The sequence below is a fragment of the Python bivittatus genome, unplaced genomic scaffold (genome assembly GCF_059951505.1).
Source record: "Python bivittatus isolate LINGU-HERP-01145 unplaced genomic scaffold, Pbiv_v1 ctg000480_np1212, whole genome shotgun sequence".
NCBI lineage: Eukaryota > Metazoa > Chordata > Lepidosauria > Squamata > Pythonidae > Python > Python bivittatus.
Window position 1 is genome coordinate 71,377,389 of NW_028277075.1, and position 19,613 is coordinate 71,397,001.

The window sequence follows — 19,613 nt, forward strand, 5'->3', positions numbered from 1 at the left end:
TCCTGCCTCTGGGGCCAAAGGTAACCTCCTCCAGAAAAGTGATGGGCAGCTGAACATGACTTGCCCCTTGCCACTGCTAAAATAGCATCAGATCCCAGGTAAGACACCTCCTTCATTTGCCACTGAACAGTTTTGTAATAGTACCGTTACATATTCTGAGAGCAAGAAGGGCATTAGCAGTCAGACTTCTGAAGAAAGAAGCAAGTCTCTTACATCTGTCAAGGCAGCAGAATCCATACAAGCTAATCCTTGAACAGGAATTCTCATTTAGATAGGTGGAAGATTAGCAGCAGTGCTTAGTTAATCCTTTTAACATAAAACATGACAGTCTGCTAGGAACAAGGTGGGCTACAAATATTGTTAAATAAATAAATAAATAATAAAATGCCATCCTTTTTTTACTGCCTGCTTGACTCTAGGATACAAATGATAGGATTTTCTTTTATGCAGACAACGCTTGATCACTCAATACGATGAAATTCTAACTCAATTTCAATTTTAAATAAAGAGTAAATAGCACAAGGCTAATTACATTTGCCCCCAGCTACCAGATTCCTCTAGTTTCTTCACTGGCTTGTGTTTCCACAATATGCTAATCCATACTTTACTGCATTAACCTAACTGGGCTGGCACAAAAGTGACACCCATGGGCAGGATACATAAAATATACTCGCCCATAAACTAACCACCCCCATTTTAGTCTAGTGAATTGTGTGAACCTATCCACCATGAAACTCATTTGTTTTCTGCATATCTTCTATAAATGTACCCTGGCAGAAAAAGCGAAGGCCTGAAAATGCTGCTGGATAAAGAATGAGCTGAGCCTTGAGTAAATTAACCTAAACTTTAAAAACCTGTAATTTTTTAAAAGCCAAAGTCAAACAATGAAGGTGGGAACTCTACCAATCATATAAAAAAATCAGTAAGTCACAAGAATACAACACTCCCAGATTTATTAAAGGCACCTGTACAAGACAATTAACAGAAGCATGAACACAGTTGAACCGTGGTAATTTGCAGCATTTCCACCTACAGGCAAGCCCTCCATATTAGGAGTACAGCAACTAAAAACTCTAGGACAGACTTGCCCAACCCTTGCTCTATCCAGATAGCCATACTGGCTAGGAATTTCTGCCAATGTAGTCCCAGAACATCTGCCACATTAGTTAAATCCTATTTTGTGCAGTATTAGATGGATGATAGAAACAGCATTTCCTCCAAGTCAGACAGTTACACTAAGCTACCAGCTGTTACTATCAAAGACTGGAGATCTTTTAGGGCTGCATAGTAGCCACTGGTTCTCTGGCACAGTTTCAGGTTCAGCAAATATTCTACTATTGCCCATTAGCTTCTAAAAAAGAGACCACAAGAAACCACAAGACCTTTCTTAATAACAATAACAATGACCACAATAATAATAGGGCAATGGGTAGTGGTAGCAGTAGCAGAAACTGGTCAGTAATATTAATATCGTCTCAGAGTGAACTTTCAGGAGTGAAGGGAGCTGATTTCATGCAAGATGTGGGTTTGTCCAATTTTGCCACTGAAATCATATTGATAAAACAAGAAATAGATTAACCTCTCCATTGCAGTGCTTTTCCTATTCATTCCCAGAAAAGTAACCTGCACCTAATATCTCAGAGTTTTATGGGTGATACTCTCCTTAAGGAGGTCACCAAGATTTTCTCTGGCTGGTTCTAATGTATTAAATGTCAGTAGTGACTCCTGGAAGGAGAATCTGGAACAGAAACACAAAAGAAAATGTACAGGTCCAGTGGCCAACAGCAGAGCCCAGGATGATAAATGCTTTAGTAATTATACTCATCTCCCAGCACCATCATTGTTGGGTGGAAGCAGTCTTTGGATGATGTCCCAGGAGAAATGTCAGGATGGAAACAGAGAGAAATGGAGAGCTTAACAGAAAGGGCATAATGGTCCAGTCTTACAGGCGCTATTTGTCTTTCTTGCTCTCTCCATTAGGAAGCTCTGTGACAGCAGACTGTTCTGAAAATTCCTCAAAGTTCTCATCTGTATGCTTGGATATTTTCTTGGCTTTCTGGTACAGCTCATTCAAATTGAATTCCCGGATCACATTCTCCTGTAAGAGAAAGACATATGATGGTTGCCTTGTGCCAGCCTCCAGCCCTCCATGTGACAACAACTCAATTTCAATAATTTAGTAATTATCACACATATTACTAGGAATCTTTGCTACTATCAACTATGGCCAAAGGGAATACCTCAGAAAAGTTCCATGAAACTGCTCGTCCCTTCTTATCAATCTGTGGCCGGCGCATCACCTCTTTACCACCTTGGAAAAGGATCAGGGTAGGCAGCTGCTTAGTGAGAGGAGAGGTGCTGATTTTGTACCTGTGAAGAGATGAATGAAGTCCAAAAATAATTTCTGAAAAGTAGTGTCTAATCAAGGTTGCTAATCTTTTCTGGCTTCACAAACAAACAGGCCAAGAGTCTCTCTTGGGGTCCAACAGAAACATGATATTTGTAGGCACTGTAGTACCCATAATTGTGTGTAACTCAAAGCTGGAAATCTGCTCCCCACCACAGCCAGCATCTCTTCAGCAGCTCTGAGCCTAACCAATTATATCATGGGATTACCAACCAGATTTTGGTCTACAATGTTCTCCTTTTCCCCAGTGCCCTACTATTAGAAAATAAATCTTCCCAATGTTCTTTCTCACATATCTGGCACGCTAGTCTGTCTAACTATCCTAGAGGTCAACAAAGGCTGAGGGCTTACTTGGTGCTGACGTCAGGATAGCGTCCCACATCAACCTTTCCAAAGTTCAATCCAGTGCAATTATATCTGGTAAAATATAACTGTGATTAGCATGTACATAGAAATGCCAGCAAGTAAAATAATATTTGATGACAGCAACAATTATCCTCCTCTTCTCTTTTTCTTCAGGTTTCCCAGAATGTGACTTCTAGGCAATTTTCCATTGAGGCACTGTCCAAATTAAAGCCAAGTTATTTTCAGTAAAGTTGTGGCATAAAGTGCCTTCAGGCCAAACCTAGGAAATATTAATCCTCAAGGAGGATACAATGGATCTCTCCAGTTTTTTTTACCAAAACTTTGAATAAGGAACAGCCACTTAGAGATATCAGATTGTATTACATTTATTTACTTATTGCAATTACAGCCTGCCTTTCCTTTAACTTCCTCACATGGGGTCATACTTCATTTTATCTTTCCAACAACCATGTGAGGTAGTTTGGACTGGGAAAAAAAGGCTTGCCCCAAAGTTACACAATAAGCTTTATGATCAAGTATGAATTTGACCTAAGTTAGACAGAGTTTCCCTAGTCTAACCATTACACCACAGAACTGAATTTTCTTTTAAGCTATAGTCACTGTTACCAGGAAGCAGGGATTTTATCCCTGATTGAAAAAAAAGGAAAATGTTCTACACTGTGGCCGTCTGCTGGCTACTGCTGGAAGCAACATACGCTACCAACACTTATCTGAGAGCCCCCAAAAGGTACCCCTCAGCATAATAGTAAAAAACATGCTGAGTGGGAAGGCTATATCCAGGTTGATTCAGGGATTTTAATCCAAAACAGCCAGTAGCTAATCAACTATTGTCATTCTTTATCAGTTCTGCTTCTAGACCTCTGTTCCTTTCCCCCATGTCACAATAAAATCTCCACAAAGAAAAGTATTTTTCATTTTCATTTACTTTTCTCAAGAACAATATTGTTTTTATACAACTCCAAAGCCTAGTCTGTGAGCCCTTTTTGAGCATTTGTGTTCAGTGTTTCTGACAACCTCAATCCTAAAAAACATCAATACATCAGTGTTACTGTCCCAGTAACCCAATGGCTTTATCTTCATTCATCAAGTAATATAGTATTTTGTCTTTGAAATGATACACAGGAATGCAGACTTCTGAAGCAGTCTTCCTTGACCAGAATGCCTACTAGATGCATTGGTTTCAACTCTCAGAATGCTCAGGTATGGTCATGCTGGCTGGATACTGCTGAGAGTTGAGGTCAACACATTTGGAGGGTATCCAGGCAGATTTAAGGTAAGTGCTGCCATGATGAATTCTTGGGGACTCCTTGAGCATGATTTGGGGATGCGGAATAATGATTAATAGAAGAGACAAGACTGCAGACTGGGAAGGGGAAGCTGGAACAGAGTGATGAAAAATAGTACTTGTTTCAAGTCCCACTTGTCCTATCTAAATGCTATACATGGGCTAAAATAGATGGGACCAGATAAGTAATAGCCAACTAATTTGAGGATAACTGGTGGCCTGCTGGCTCTCTGCATGCTCTTCCCTTCCTTTTTGCACAGTATGATTTCCCTAACATTACTTAGAATGAGGTGATTTGGAGGAGAAGCCTGCCCCTAAGAATATTATGTTTCTTCTCACCTATACGTTTTACTCCACTTTCTTCCTAATTGTAGTTCAGGCATATTGAGTACACATTAGTATCCCTAAGTCATAGCTACTGTGAACGCTTCAAACTTTTATTTTCAAATTATAGCTGTAACTACTGAAAAAGACTCAGTGCCAGTTTTCTAATTATTATAGCAAAGGAAAAAGTTTTGAATCCAGCATCAATGCATTAATTAAATAAAACTGTAGAAGCTGATTGTCAGGGGCTGCAAGATACATTAAAGCTAAACATTTTGGGGGGAGGGGAATGGGTGTACCTTAAAGAATACTTTAGGGAGGACACAAATCTTAAATTATTTATTGCTATCTTTAGGAGAAGATAACCACTATATGTTTTGCAGTATGAAGCATCAACTACAACTCATACAGTTCCGTGGCCAGTGCTTTACGATTGACTGCAGTACATGAGTCTCTGCTTCATCTCCAAAGACTCCCTACCTCAGAATATTTAGTCAAGTGCAAATCACTCACTTGAGAGACAAATCAGCATAGATAGGAGCAAATGACTGACACTCATTGGACCAGTTAGCAAAGAATTCCACAATCCAGGTCACTCGCTTGTCTCGTGCTAGTTCCTCCTGTAAAAGAGGGATCTTGTTGATAGCCTGCTCATCATTCAGAAGTGAACATGATATATAATATTCCGGTAGCTGAAAGAAGCCAGAATTTTATCCAATTCATCCCGAAACAAATGGTCTGCAAAAAATAAAATACTCACATCTATGGTTTTATCACTGAAATATTTGATGTGTTCAGGACCCAGGTACAAAGGTGGCTTGCAAGTCATGAGGAACACTGAAAATGCACAAGAAGATCTTAGCACTATCAAGGATCAGATGAGGAAGCTGCACAGCTTGTTGAGAGCCACACTCCACAAGTATACATAGTCACTTTATTTAAATTTTTTAAAAATCATTTTAATTTTTTATTTTGCACACTGTATCTGCATACAGGGTTTTTTCCTTCATTAAAGAGCACTATGACACTGCCATTCTTTTTTTCAATCTCATGATATCTATTACTGATAAAAATCTTGCACATGTTTGAGGTTTTTTGGAAAGGACAGGGAAAGCTGCAGGTGAATGAGTAAGTGGGGTTGGGGAAACAAATATAGACAGGCTGAAGGAGAATGGGCAGGAAGGCAGGGAGCAAAGAAGGCAAAACATGTGGAGTCAACAGGGAAGTAACCAATAGAAAGGGAGGGTTGGTGAGACAGGAGTTGTGTTTCCTTCTACATGATACAAGTCGACAATACCAGGATATCAGACACAGAGATCAGGGAAAGTTTGTCCTATGGTACCCAGGAATGAATGAATGAATGAATGAATGAATGAATGAATGAATGAATGAATGAATGAATGAATGACTGACTGACTGACTGACTGACTGACTGACTGACTGACTGACTGACTGACTGACTGGCAGGCAGGCAGGCAGGCAGGCAGGCAGGCAGGCAGGCAGGCACACGGGCAGGCACACGGTGGAAAAGCAGAGTAATGTTTTCAAAAATCAAAATCCCATGCATAATGATGCAGGGTCCTAAGTGGTAAAGGGTATTTTATAGCTCAAGCCCAATTATTTCTGGGATCTAAGCCCTACATGAAGAATGTAAATTCAGCCTTATCCCAGAGACCTCACCTAAGCAGAGTGTGAGATACAGTAGTCCCATCCGGATATCAAGACGAAAGAAAAGGATGACATTGGCCACTTTGCTGAACATAAAGATATTCCCCACATGCTGGTCCACAGTAACTTGAGAGACAAGAGATATAAAACAGGGTTATCAGCAGGATTATATGAAACACTCCTGGATCAAGTAATGACTATGGCAAGCTAGGACAACCTGAAAAGCCAATTTACAGCATCTTATTTTTATAATTCTTGACATCGGAGATCCTCAAATTTTGCAGTGCTATGACCCATCGTAATGATATATGAATTTGTGCAATCTCTATTCCAAGAATAAAATTAGGGACTTCACTGGGCTGAGGACTGGGCAAAAATTTACCATGTACTATTAAAAATGGGGTTTTAATCTATATATCAAGTAAAACAATGACAGAACCTTGCAATCTTATAAGTAAAACCTTTTCATTGGTAATAAACAACAGTCACATTTAAAATCCTTTGTTTTTTAATAGCAAGGATGAGCTATTAAAACCAAACCAAAATCTGGGGTGAACAAACAAGTCTTCAAGGCCTTACAGAATGCCAACAGGGTGGGAGCCACACAGATTTCAGGGGCAATCTCATTCCAAAGGGCAGGGGCCGCCTCAGAGAAGGTGTACTTCCTGATCCTGATAGATAACACTGTTTAATCAAAGGGTCCCAGAGCGTGCTATTAAAGACAAACCAAAATCTGGGTTATTTTAAAAAGCCACTCTCAGTTATTATTCCACTTATGGCACAAGTTGGCAGTAAAACATTACCGGGGGCCTATAATGAAGAAGGGTTTCCTCTGACAATAGTAAGCACTGGCTAATAGGCCACTTCTGCAAAAATCTGGAAAAGAACTGGATGGCAGCAATAAGATATAGCAAATTTACTCTTTGCTAGCATCTACTGGTTGTAATCCAGATTTTTGAAGTTTAGATTTGGTCACCCTAGTTAGAATAGACTTGTGTTTGATTATTAGCTGGATTTTGGTATGTTTGGGTGTGTGTAGAAAAAAAAAAAATAAGGTAACAAATGTCATTCTAGTTTTGGGAGGTGAAATCACCAGATGGTTACCAAGCAAATGCAAACCTACATTACTTAGATCCCCACCACCACCACTAACTGGTAAGTAACATTACTTGGGGAGTGCATGTCTCTTTTGATATTGGAAAAATGCATGTGTGTAGGATGGGGAGAAGGAGCACCATTCTGGAGAGCTTTGATCTGAGACTGTAAGATATAGCCCAGGACACCAAGAATTATTATAGACATTAATTTCTTTCAATTTAAACACCACCCAACTCCAACTGGTTCTGGGCTGTTCAGAAATAACAACATATAAAACAAAACAAAAATAAGATGGCATCCGGGCACAATATAGAAACAAAAACAAAAATAACAGACATACCCAACAAGAGGTCCTATCCGTCTCACCCCAAGGCCTGGGAGAACAAACAAGTCTTCAAGGCCTTACAGAATGCCAACAGAGTGGGAGCCACACAGATTTCAGGGGCAATCTCATTCCAAAGGGCAGGGGCCGCCTCACAGAAGGTGTACTTCCTGGGTCCTGATAGATAACATTGTTTAATCAAAGGGTCCCAGAGCATGCCAACTCTATTGGCACATATAGGTCAGACACTTACTCTTCCCTCAGAGAGTAGATGTTTGATATTCCCAGGAAAGAAGGAAGGTTTCTGTTTCAGCATCTAAGCTGAGGAAATCAATTGCCCAAAATGAGAAATAAGTTACATTCTGTGACCCTTGGTGCCTGCTTCCTCTCCCTCCTCCAACATGCCTACAGCCGACTGCCTATTTAGGGCAGCCTCCTTGAACTCTAATTCACTCCTTGGAATCACAGCTTTTAACTGCACCTCTGGGTTATTGCGCAAATTGCCCCACACCCCAACACTACAGGCAAAGGAAAGCCAAGAAGAGACCTGTTTATAAGGTTTCCTGCTTGGCAATTCCCAGAATAGCAAGTGCCCAGAATGGGGTAAGCCTTTTGATCCAAACTACAGCATCTTTACCCTGCACAATGCAGGGAGATGGGGGTAGGCATTAAACTTGTGCACACAAAGCCAGCACTGTCAGAATTTGTCCCACTCTTTGCTTGGACAATTAGACTGCTGGCTTGTTCAGGCAAAGCAGGAGCAAGTTCTGATAGTGGCCCAGCTTTGCAAGCTGATGTTCATTTAAAAAATGGTGATTCCCCTCCCACCACACAACTCCTGATCATAAAATCTGCAAAATAATTTTATGTATTTCCATTTGAGTATTTGTATAGCTTTTTTAAACTGATAACTTCCTTTTATTCAGTTCTCATTTCCATGTTTTGTATCTGACCCCTTCCTACATTTAAGGAACATAATACATCCATTGGAATGAAACTAATTAACGTGCTATTTTGGGAAATACAGGTTATTTATTCTGCAGTCCTGCTGCCATACCTAACTCATATCCCAGGCACTATGGCTCTGTTTTACCCTTATCTCTCTGATGCCCTTTGCTTGTTTCAACCCATAACATATCCATATTAAGTACATAAAAGCTTTGTTAATCTCCATATCTTTAGATTGTTCCTACCCATACATGAGAGAAACAGCAAATTCCTTTTAAAGCCCTTCCTCCAATAGGAATGCATAGAGATAATTAAGCCATTGTACTCCAGGAGCAGGTGCCTTGCAGCCTTTTGTTTTATTTACTGTACAAAGATAAGACCACTGCTAAGTTCACACATGCATTCCATTCTGCAGCAGCTATTTACTGCAGGCACTTAAGTTGAAGTGGCCTGACTATCCATTAGAAAAATTTCTAGTACAAATAAAGGCTACCTATAAAGTTTTTCTTCTAAATATTTCAAAAAAATGACAATTGAAAATTCCTCTGCTGCATAATACAATGATATGTTTAGAACTGGAAAGAGATTCATATTCTAACCAAGTGTACATTCCTCCCCATATTTTCTAACCAAGTATACATTCCTCCCTGGTCCACAGAAGAGCCATGAGTAAGGGACTGAGAAAGTCTTCATCTTATTAACCTCGGAGATAAATTTCATTTGAAAGGGGGAAAACAATTCAGCTAAGAAATCTATCTTATAGATAGAAATACCATCATTCTATCGTCTTTGAATAATTCTTGAAATTCTGGAAGAGCCTTGCTTTTTGTGGAGGTGGAAAGACTAAAAGCTTGACATACAGGTAAACTATAGAAATCCTCCCTACCCCAAGAACAGTATTACTCACTGGATCGGCGATTCTTCATCATCACAATGGCACTCAGAAACATCAAGATCTCCACTTCCCGCTAAAAAGAAAGCAAAACTGGGCACTTAATGACTATCAAGTAAGGGAGTAAAAGATCTAACTAGGCACAAGAACTGGGTTAAATACAAATTTCATTTCAATATCGCATTATAGCTACTGCCAATTAATCCCTGGTATCATTACACAGCTACCCATACTGTCCATTTTGACCAAAAACAAGGCCACAAAGCAAGCAGATGGATGTGTAGTCTTTCAGTGTGTGAATACAGCAGCAATACCATACATTGGAATCTGAATATCTTTGGGATATTTATTAAATCATTTACATAATTTAGATGCAATAACATTCTGTGACATTACACTATTGATACAGTAACTGCAAGGTTTATTAAACCAAAACAAATGATTTATCTGCAGTAATGTTCCTACACATTACGCCATTTATGCAGCATCTGCAGAGTGAAACAATATGCTCTCACAAAACATCCAGCTCATAAAATATTTCATAAGAAGAGAAATCATGTTTGTTACAACAAGAACAGATAATACTGCAGCCTCTTAAACATGCCATGAACATAAGCAGTGACCTGCTGGATCAGACCCCTGACCCAACTAACCCAGCAGTCTGATTTCACTGTGGCCAACCAACTGCACAAGGAAGCCTACTAGTCTCCCAGCAGATGGCCTTCAGAGGCAGTCACACTACTATCAAGATTAAGAGCCATTGATCCCCATGACTTCCATGAATTGGTCCAACCCTTTTTTAAAGTCAGCCAATCTAGTAGCCAGCAGCCACATCTTGTGGTAATGAAATCCAAAGTTTAATTATGCATTGTGTAAATAAAATATTTTTGTTTGTCCTGATTCTTCTAAGATTCAACTTCGCTGGGTGACCTCTGGTTTTAGCATTTTGGGGGAGGGAAAGTAGCTTCTCCTTCTCCACTTTATCCACACTATGAATGATTTGTACACTTTAAACATGTCCCCTCTTCTTTACCTCCTTTCTAAACTAAAAAGCCCCATGTGTTGCAACTTTTCCTCAGAGGAAAGCTGTTCCAGTCCCTTGATAATCTTAGTTGCTCTCCTCTGAATCTTCTCTAGCTCCATTATATCATGAGGTGTGATGTCCAGAACTGTACACAATATTCCAGATGTGGTTACAGCATTAATTTATATAAGTGTATTATGATATTGGTTTCATTAATTTCAAGACTGTTTCTTGAAAACCCATAGCAAGCTGTTAGATTGTTGTTTTTTTACAGCAGAAGCAAACTGTGTATATATTGAACTATTCATCACAAACCTTCAAAATGTTCTTAAGGTGACAAAGCTTAGACTTCAATTAGTTTTTGAAGATATTGCAGATATATTGTTTTGCTTTTATAGGCAGAAACCATTGGCTGGTTCCTGAACAAGCTAGAGCCCACTCATAATATATCAATCACACTGATTTATGTGTCGATGTAACTCATGTATGAATATGTCTTCGCATGGGCATGTATATGTAGCATTATTGAGAGATGATCCCTCTATTCCAAACCTAAGATTAGGATATATTCAGCTTCTAAAGAACTCCTGAAGAAATCTTTTAAAACTACTTTGGTAGATATGCAATGATAAGCCTCCTCAACCAAACATCTACAATCTCACCACGGATGATGGAAACTATTTTTCAGCACATTTGGAGAATGTCCACTTGAGGAAAGCTGACCTGAGTGGGTTGCAAGCTAGATGTCTGCTTATTATGCTGTGAAATGAGAGAAACACACACATCCCAAAATCTGAACACAGTAACTTAAAACAGAGACAGGAAAAAGCCTCTGCCACTTTAATCACTATGCTTAAGGATCACATTACTAGAGGTGAGAAGTGAAAACTGCCTAACACTACACAACACTTCTCAGAGACAGAGAAATGCATTATTTCTGTTCATGTTTAATGAATGTATAACCTTTTAAAAAAAATTTAGAACATTGTCATAATGCAGCTTCGAACAAATAAATGCAAAGCATCACGATCACAGACTTTCTGGAAATAGTCAAGGTATGAAAACAGCGCAAAGCCACGAACACGAGTTGCTCGGAATCCGCTTGTGATGTTAAGAAGGATATGAACAGGTTGGGGCTTTTCGCTCTCGTTTCCGTCTCCTGGGTGAAATGAGCGAGACCAGGAGAGCCTCGAGGCGCTGGAGCGAGGAATCTGAAGCATGAAAGGCCTGCAGAAGCGATGGGAGATCAAACGCGCAGCAAGCCCAAATGAGAACGGTTGTGGGGAAAGAGGCTGGAGGCCGATCTTACCCAGTCGAAGTCGCAGGAGTTCCCGTCCTCTCGCTGGCTAGGCAGACCGTGGCATAACGGTGGCACCTTCCGCACCAGCAAGAAGGCTGCCGAGAGTAGGAGGGAAAGCGGATAATAAGGCTGCGCCAGCCAGCGGCAAAGTCCAGGCACCGAATAGAACAAGGCTAACAAGGGAGCAAGCACCGCCATCTTCACCTCACACTGACCGAGACTCGGAGCAAGACTTCCTCCCGCCCACCTGAGTCCCGTTCTTTGCTTTTGATTAAGCGGTCGATACCAACGTCGATCAAAGAAAAGGCGGGACTCCGCGGTCAATAGTGTGCTCTTATTGGCTGGTAGAGTATCACCGCTAGCTCTTCAGAATCGCAACCAAGGGACTGCTTTCGGTCCCTGACTCATCGTATTGACGTAACTCCGCCATTTAAAAATATGTCATTCAACTAGCTAGCCAATCACAGCATAGTCGAGTTTCCAGGTGAGCTAGCCAATCGTATACAGAGGAGGGGTCATCGCCTTCCAATGACACCAACGCGAACGTAGGAAAGCGCCGGATGCGAAGCCAATAGGAGGAGACTGCGCAGAGCACGCCGGGATGATGGAGAATTTTTCTGCTCTCTTCGGAGGGACAGAGCCTCCTCCGTCTACAACAGCTGCCGCGCTAGGCTTTGGCCCAGGAAAACCAGGAGGACCCGGGACTGGGCAGCCTCCTGTACCAACGGTGACTCCAGTCGGAGAGGAGACAGCACGAAAAGCGGCAGCCGCCAGCGGTCCTTTTTACCTAATGCGCGAGTTACCAGGTAGTGGCTTGTGGAGGCGGGCTTCAGGAGCTCCTTAACCAACCGCCGCCTAGAGGCGGGCGTTGCGTTTCTGGCCAGTGTTGTTTGAGGGCCTCGGCGCGTCACAGGGGAATATGCCAATAGAATGGCTCTCTGCAGCTGATGGTCACTTGCCCCGCCTCTGCGGGAACGCAGGCCCAGCGGCTGTCGAAGCTGGCGGCTGGGCGGAAGCGTCGTGGGTTGTAACTCGCGCGATGGGCAGCTGCTCGGGCCACTGAATCAGCTGGGGGAGGCCCGTCGTTCGCGTGTACTTGGCGCCTCCAGTTGAAAGCCGACGAAGTTCCTCGTGGAAACCGCGGGACAGTTTTGTGTCTTTTGGATCGGGAATAAACGCTGCTGAAAAGCTGGGGAGCCCCCTCCCGCAGCTGCTGCCGCTGCCGCCTTGTGGCTCGTTAGACAGTCCTCCTTAACCGTTGAGGGCTTCGATTCCCCGGGGGGGGGGGGGACCTATAAGAAGCCTATTCAGCTTGGAGAGGATGGGCTTTACCGTTTCCCCTCAGCCTCGTATTTACGTTGGAACTTGCAGCAGGCAGGATTTTCCGGGTATCATCGAAATAACCTCTGTTCCAAGGCTAGTCTGCCCTTTAGAGGAATAGGGACAAATTAACTAGGAACTATGCTAGCAACCAAACCAAAACAAAAATGTTCTGGTAATGCTGCTTATTTGTCCTAACCATGTCTACCTTTTGGAGCGTCCCTCTCCAATATACTGTTCGAAGGCCAAATGCAGCCCTTTCTACCCTTGCCTGAAAAGTTGTACAACCTCACTTTAGATAATATGCTGAGTGTCTACATATGTTGATGAAATTTCTACACTAAAAGGAGTAAATATGCATAGGGTTACAGGGTTAGACTTTTTCTCAGGATACATCAACCTATATAAAGAGGACTGTTATTTTATCTTTGGAAAGCAGTGCAGTGAGAAACATCTTCGTTGTCCCATCGTTGTGAGGAGATTTCTTTATAGTGGGCTTGGCTTTAGAAGTTCCCTTCCCAGGGTGTCATCCGCCTGACATTTTTAACTCCTGTATTTTGGACTTAATTCCTCGCTGGACTAGACCATTTGTTTCTTGAGTGTTTTTCTGTCATTATCACTTTTTTGTACAGCCACTTGTTTAAATGGCTACCTCATTTAGCGACTGTTTGCTAATACAATGGTAATTTTTAAAAAATAATTTTCCAATCAGTGTGTGCAACTTATGACCAAATTTTGTGCACCTGACAACAACACATGCCAGAGTGAGAGTAACGCTGGTGTTGCTGCACAAGAGAACTTTATCTAAATGAGATGGCAGCAACCAGTGATCTTCACAGCATCTCTCTCTTTCAATCACATGTTCACTTAGTGACCATTTTCCTTCCAATTTAAGGAACTGATTGTGGCCACTAAATGAGGAGAGGGTGTAGTTTTTACTTGTTTTCGTGGTTTTAAAATTTTCTTTTTATGGATTGTAACCCATCAAATGATCTTACAGATAGTGACCAGACTGTAAATATTTTAAATTCATTCTCATTGTCAGTATTTCAGGCCATATAGAATAGGACAAGAATCACTGTCATCTAGAGAAAGGATCTGGGTGCAAAGTCAGTTTCTGCCAAACTTGAGGGGTTTGCATAAGATTTTTTCTTCTGGACTGCTAATTTAGGCAAGACAATCATTGTTACTTTACAATGTTCTTCATTCCTTGCCAGGTACCACTGAACTAACAGGAAGCACAAATTTGATCACCCACTACAACCTAGAGCATGCTTACAATAAATTCTGTGGCAAAAAGGTGAAAGAGAAGCTCAGCAACTTTCTGCCGGACCTGCCAGGAATGATCGATTTGCCAGGCTCACATGATAACAGCAGCCTGCGTTCTTTAATTGAAAAACCTCCCATCTGTGGTAGCTCATTCAACCCCATCACTGGTACCATGCTAACAGGGTTTCGTCTCCATGCTGGCCCGGTGAGTTAGTGCTTTGGGTGAAACACATGTTGTACAAATGAAGGTTTTTAACTGTTATAAGCAAAATACACAGTGACGCCTTGAATGAAAAAGTAACTTGCCAAACTGGGAAATAAGAATGTTACAGATCTGTAAGTTAAGGTCTGACAATTATTGGAGTAGTATCAATTTAGACCCTGAATATAAATTCACCTCTAAGTATATTGATTATCAGCCCTGTGACAGTGGGCACCTTCATGGGATTACATTGTAACATAGATGCAAATAAATCAGTAATTTAAATGACAGAAAGTGGCAAGACTGCAGAAATCTTGAATAATTTGGCTACTTTGTGAGATTCTGACCATGTTGTAGATTTTAAAAAAGGAATTCAAGGTGTTTTGGGGCAGTGTGAATGCTATAGTATAGATACATTCCAGCCTCCAGAATAATGTGGACTGGAATTGGTTTTAGAATTTGGTATATGCTGTGTGCTAATAATTAAGATACTGGACAAGGAATGAGGAAGTCTGAATTCTACTTCTAGTTTAGGCATGGAAGCAAGCTGGATGATTTGGGGCTAGTCACACACTCTCAGTCCTAGGAAAAAGGCAATAGCAATCAACTTCTGAAAACATTGCCAGAAAAAATGCGTGGACTTGTCCATGTACTTCCCAGGAATCAAGACTGACTTGAAGGCAACCTCCCCTCCCCAAAAATCTGAGGTTATATCTTTTCTATTAGAATAGGCTTAAGTAGGGTTAGAGATAGGAAGAGGTCCCAGCCAAAGGAGGAAAGAGGCTATCCTTACAGAATGGAGTCCTTGAAGCTTTCTTGCACCTGTTGCAAAGTAGGTTTCAAGTGAAAATTCCTAATTGAACTCCAGAGTAAATCTATATTTATAGGATCTGTACACGATATACTAAACCACCAAGTTTGCACAGTATAGTGAAACATAAACCACAATGGCTGTGTTAGCACAAAATGCCTAGTTGTGGTCCAGTTGTGCAAAGATGAGAAGCAATAGAAAATTACAAATCCTCATTAAAGTTGTCATCTCAAACAACTAGCAAATCTATCTTTGTTGATATATTTGTCATAGCTATTGGATTGGTCAAAAACAGCCAGTGGTAATTCCCTGTTGTAAGTATTCCTGAGAGTTATGAGAGATGTGATCATAAGAAGAGCCTGTGTCTGCATTTCATATATTTATTCCTTAGATTTATATCCTGATTTTCTCTACTGTTCTCTACAAATTAAATTCTTAATTTGCAATAGGCACAAACACTAAACTAAGTAAATATAACAGGTGGTCCTTGCTTAAAGACCACTTGTTCAGCAACTGTTCAAACTTATGATGCTGCTGAATGAGTGGCACTTAAGACCAGTCCTCGTACTTACATTGGTCACAGCGTCCACCTAGTCATGGCACCCAGCTCACAATTATGACATTGCAGTGTCCCACAGTCATGTGATCACCATTTCCAACCTTCACTGCCAGCTCCCAACAAGCAAAGTCAATGGGGAAGCTGGCAGAAGGTTGCAAATGGTGACCACTTGATGTCACACTTAATGACAGAGTGAGATTCACTTAATGATAGCAACCTGAAGTGCTGGAACTGCTGTCACTAAGCGGCACAGTCACGTGACATGGCGCTTTATGAATGCATTGCTTAGCAATGGAAATTCTGGTCCCCATTACTGTCGTTAAGTGAGGACTACCTGTGGTAGGAATTTTTCTAATGCAAATTTTGATGGAGGATATTACTGGACCAGCTTGCAAAAAGGTGCAGACCTGCAAGTCCTTACTTGAGGAATTGTACATGTTTTCTGCAACAGTACTAGGGAAGCTCACGTATTAACATGCCTTTCTGTTTCTGTTACATGACCTTAGCTGCCAGAACAATGTCGCTTAATGCACATCCAGCCACCTAAGAAAAAGAATAAGCATAAACATAAGCAGAGCCGAACCCAAGACCCTGTCCCTCCAGGTGAGAATCTGTTGCTTAGGACATGTAACATTGCCCCCCAACACATTTTGCTAACATAGAATGTTTCAGACTAGTAGCCTAAATTAAGTCACTCCTGCCCTTCTAGTAGCAAATATTTTCTTCAATTGCTCTCTTATTTTACTAGAAACTCCCTCAGATTCTGATCATAAGAAAAAGAAGAAAAAGAAAGAAGATGATCCCGAACGGAAAAGAAAGAAAAAAGAGAAAAAGAAAAAGAAGGTAAATTGGAAATGGTTTCCAGGTGCTGATCTTGATATTTGTAACTTCAGTGTAAAACAACAAATCTGAGTACTTTGCTTAGAGTTTGATGTGAGATCTAAGATCTCTTTTTGGGCCAAAAATATCTTCATGGCTATTTTTTATTGCCTCTATAATTTCTCATTTGTGTTGTTTTTTTTTAATAGAACCGCCATAGCCCTGAACATCCAGGTGTGGGCAGCTCACAAGCCAGCAGCAGTAGCAGCCTCCGGTAGAGTCTGTTCAAGATCATAGTAAAGAGAGTTCTCCATGAAAATGCTACAGACTTGTTGAGAGGAGGAGGAGCAGCAGCAGTAGCAAGGACGGGAAAGACACAGCTCCCTTGTATGCCTCCTCTTCCCTTTTGGAGCAACATATAAAATTGGATGGAGCTTCAGGACTTCATAGCTTTCTCTACAAAGAACACAGACTTTGCTTGGGACACAATGCAGGCTGATGCCTTTATATGGAAATTATGCGTATTGTTTTGTGTTTTGTAAAAAAAAAATGATCCTGACTAAGTTGGGATGTGTTTGTCTCATATTTTAATTAAATCTCTGTTGGAGGAGATGCTAATGATTTGAAGGAATCCTGACTACTGGACTCTTCCTGTATTGTACTGCAAACAGTTCTGAATTGTTTTGCAGTTAATAAATTGTGGGCAGAAATTCCAGAAGTGGTTTGAGATGTAGGATGGATAAGTAGTCTGACAGAAATACCTGATATGACTAAGCTTTTTTTGGGATAGAGGAGAAGAAAAGGCAGAATTTTAAAGTGGCAGTAGAGACAATATAAGGTTGGATTTCACTTCCATGCTATTAGTTTTGTGGGTAGTAGACCTGTTTTAGAACAACATGGACAGCTAATGACAAAGTATTGACCGAAATCCATGTAACAGTAAAAGATGCCAGTAGGAAAAAGATCATCTGTGAATTAGAGGACAAGACTGTTGCAAAACTCTTTTCTTCAAGGGCTCACTTATCAGGTAAAGGGTTTTTTCCTCCACATTCTCTTGCTCAATTAAGGAACAAGATTTAATTTTTTCAGGAGGAAGGAGAAATTGGAGATTTAAATTGAACATGTGAAGCCTTTTCCAGGAACCTCTTTTTTCTTTCCTCCTCCTGTTCACATTCTCTGCTCTCTTTGATATCACTACCTCATTAGGAATATGCTGGCAAAAATGATTACTTATTTGCTTCTTTCCTGGTTCTAAACATCAGAGAGAATAAAAAATCTGGCTTCATTTTAAGACAGTAGCTGGGGGAAAAATATGAAGCAACAAAAGAAACATGGTTGGAAAAAGATTTGATGTCTTTGCTGCCTCTTCTTGCTTGCAAAAGAATAATAAGGCTTTCAGCAGTGCCTGTTACAGTCAATTTAGCTGTGATATGGGAGACCCCTATTAAAATGCCCATGCCATTTCCTTCAAATAAAAAATGTGAATGGGCATTTAACATAGGGGCAGTACATGGGCAGCTATGCAGCAGTTTCTGCATAGGAATTCTTTGCTTGAAGCAAAAAGACAGATGTAATATGGGTGCCTTCAACTCCCTCCACATCTATAGCTGAAATTGTTTTTTTAGAGGAACTGTTTCTATAACAAAAATAGTATGGGGGGTGAACTGTCACCCAATATTGTGGCCTTGATTAAAAAAAAAATCATTTTTAACCAAAGAAAAAGGTTGGAAAATACTTTCAGGGACCTCCCCTATCACATTTAATTGGCTGTTGAACATTTTTCTTTTATGGCACTTGAAAAGCAGATGGAGATTCTTTGGTTTACAATATTATTTAAAAGCTTTTTAATGGTTGGATCTATATTCTTAGTGACTTTTATGCTACTAGCTTATACAGAGGCAGATTGTTTAATCCCAAAATAAATGTGTTCCATGAAGTAGAGAAATGGTTACACCAACTTTGTGTGCAAACTCTTATTCCTTGGCTAATTGGTTTAGGAGGCAGCGAAGGGGTAGATTTGGCAACTGATATATCTTTTGGAACAGCTTTAAACGTGGTTATTTACACAAATGTTTATATCCTTCAATTATTCAGATGAGAAGGGAGGAAGTAAAACAATAATAGAAATACAGGGGTTTACTGCGGGATATCAGAGGAGAAGGTAGGGGTTGAGTTCCTTCTCTCTTCCCTCTTGAATGGATAGTAAGCCATCTAAGCAACTGGAAGGTTAATTCAAATTTATAATCACAAAGCCAGTGATAGTAGAGTGTGAACAGCAATTGATTTATACTTGTTATAACAACTCTTGGAGGTTGTTGGAAGTCTGCTGGGGTGGGGGTGGACTGCCTTTAGTCCTGGAGCCTCAGGTTGTGCTATGTGAACGATAAGAGCTGAATGAAAAGTAACACCTCCAAAGTTAATAAGGAGTGTACGGATGATAGTATTGATATGCTAGAAACACTAACGTGTTCTTTAGCATCTGTTACTTCACTTTAGGTGGCAGGAAGTTGCTGTGAGAAAAGGTTGTGTTGCTATTGTTTATGAAATGGAAATCTGAAGTGAGTAATCATAAGTGCATTTAAGCAACACACCATAGTTGAATTTTCAGTTGCTGAAAGAGTCTCTCCAACTGAAATTCACCACCAAATGCAGGTTGTTTATGTCAGTCAGCATGTTGGTGTGAGTACTGTGCATCACTGAGCCAAAAAAGGTAAAGTTGATGCTGGGAAGGGCTGATTTGTGTGATCAAAAATGAAGCAGATGACCTGTTAGCAACCTAGGAGTTTCACGTGAGAAAGATGGATGAACTGATTGGGTTACTCAAAGGGAAATTGCTGTCAAGCTTGGCATTTCACAAGAATGTGTGGGTCACATTATTGATGTTTTTCAGTATCAAAAGGTATGTGCAAGATGGATTCCTTGCAGGCTGGAGGCAGAGATGAAAGCTTTAATTTACCAGCAATTGTCACATGAGAATGAAGCTGAGGAATTTTTTTACA

At 40.7% G+C, this 19,613-nt stretch overlaps 2 protein-coding genes across 3 annotated transcripts; one reads left to right on the forward strand and one right to left on the reverse strand.

Moving 5' to 3' along the window:
* Positions 1–936: 936 nt before the first annotated feature.
* Positions 937–11,999, reverse strand: TMX2 (thioredoxin related transmembrane protein 2). Its single transcript, XM_007423073.4, has 8 exons — positions 11,644–11,999; positions 9,326–9,386; positions 6,063–6,176; positions 5,143–5,219; positions 4,896–5,002; positions 2,759–2,824; positions 2,241–2,370; positions 937–2,098 (listed from the first exon to the last, which is right to left on the reverse strand). Exons 1-8 carry the CDS (start codon positions 11,830–11,832, stop codon positions 1,952–1,954), a joined length of 891 nt encoding a protein of 296 aa, XP_007423135.1. The 5' UTR covers positions 11,833–11,999; the 3' UTR covers positions 937–1,951.
* Positions 12,000–12,199: 200 nt separating this feature from the next.
* On the forward strand, positions 12,200–18,577 carry MED19 (mediator complex subunit 19). Of its 2 annotated transcripts, none has more exons than XM_007423072.3 (5): positions 12,200–12,440; positions 14,172–14,428; positions 16,302–16,398; positions 16,544–16,638; positions 16,824–18,576. In XM_007423072.3, exons 1-5 carry the CDS (start codon positions 12,236–12,238, stop codon positions 16,890–16,892), a joined length of 723 nt encoding a protein of 240 aa, XP_007423134.1. In that variant the 5' UTR covers positions 12,200–12,235; the 3' UTR covers positions 16,893–18,576. The 2 variants fall into 2 exon arrangements, with proteins under 2 accessions (XP_007423134.1, XP_088002387.1); XM_088146261.1 differs by lacking the exon at positions 12,200–12,440 and adding an exon at positions 12,516–13,022 and having other exon boundaries at positions 16,824–18,577.
* Positions 18,578–19,613: the final 1,036 nt, after the last annotated feature.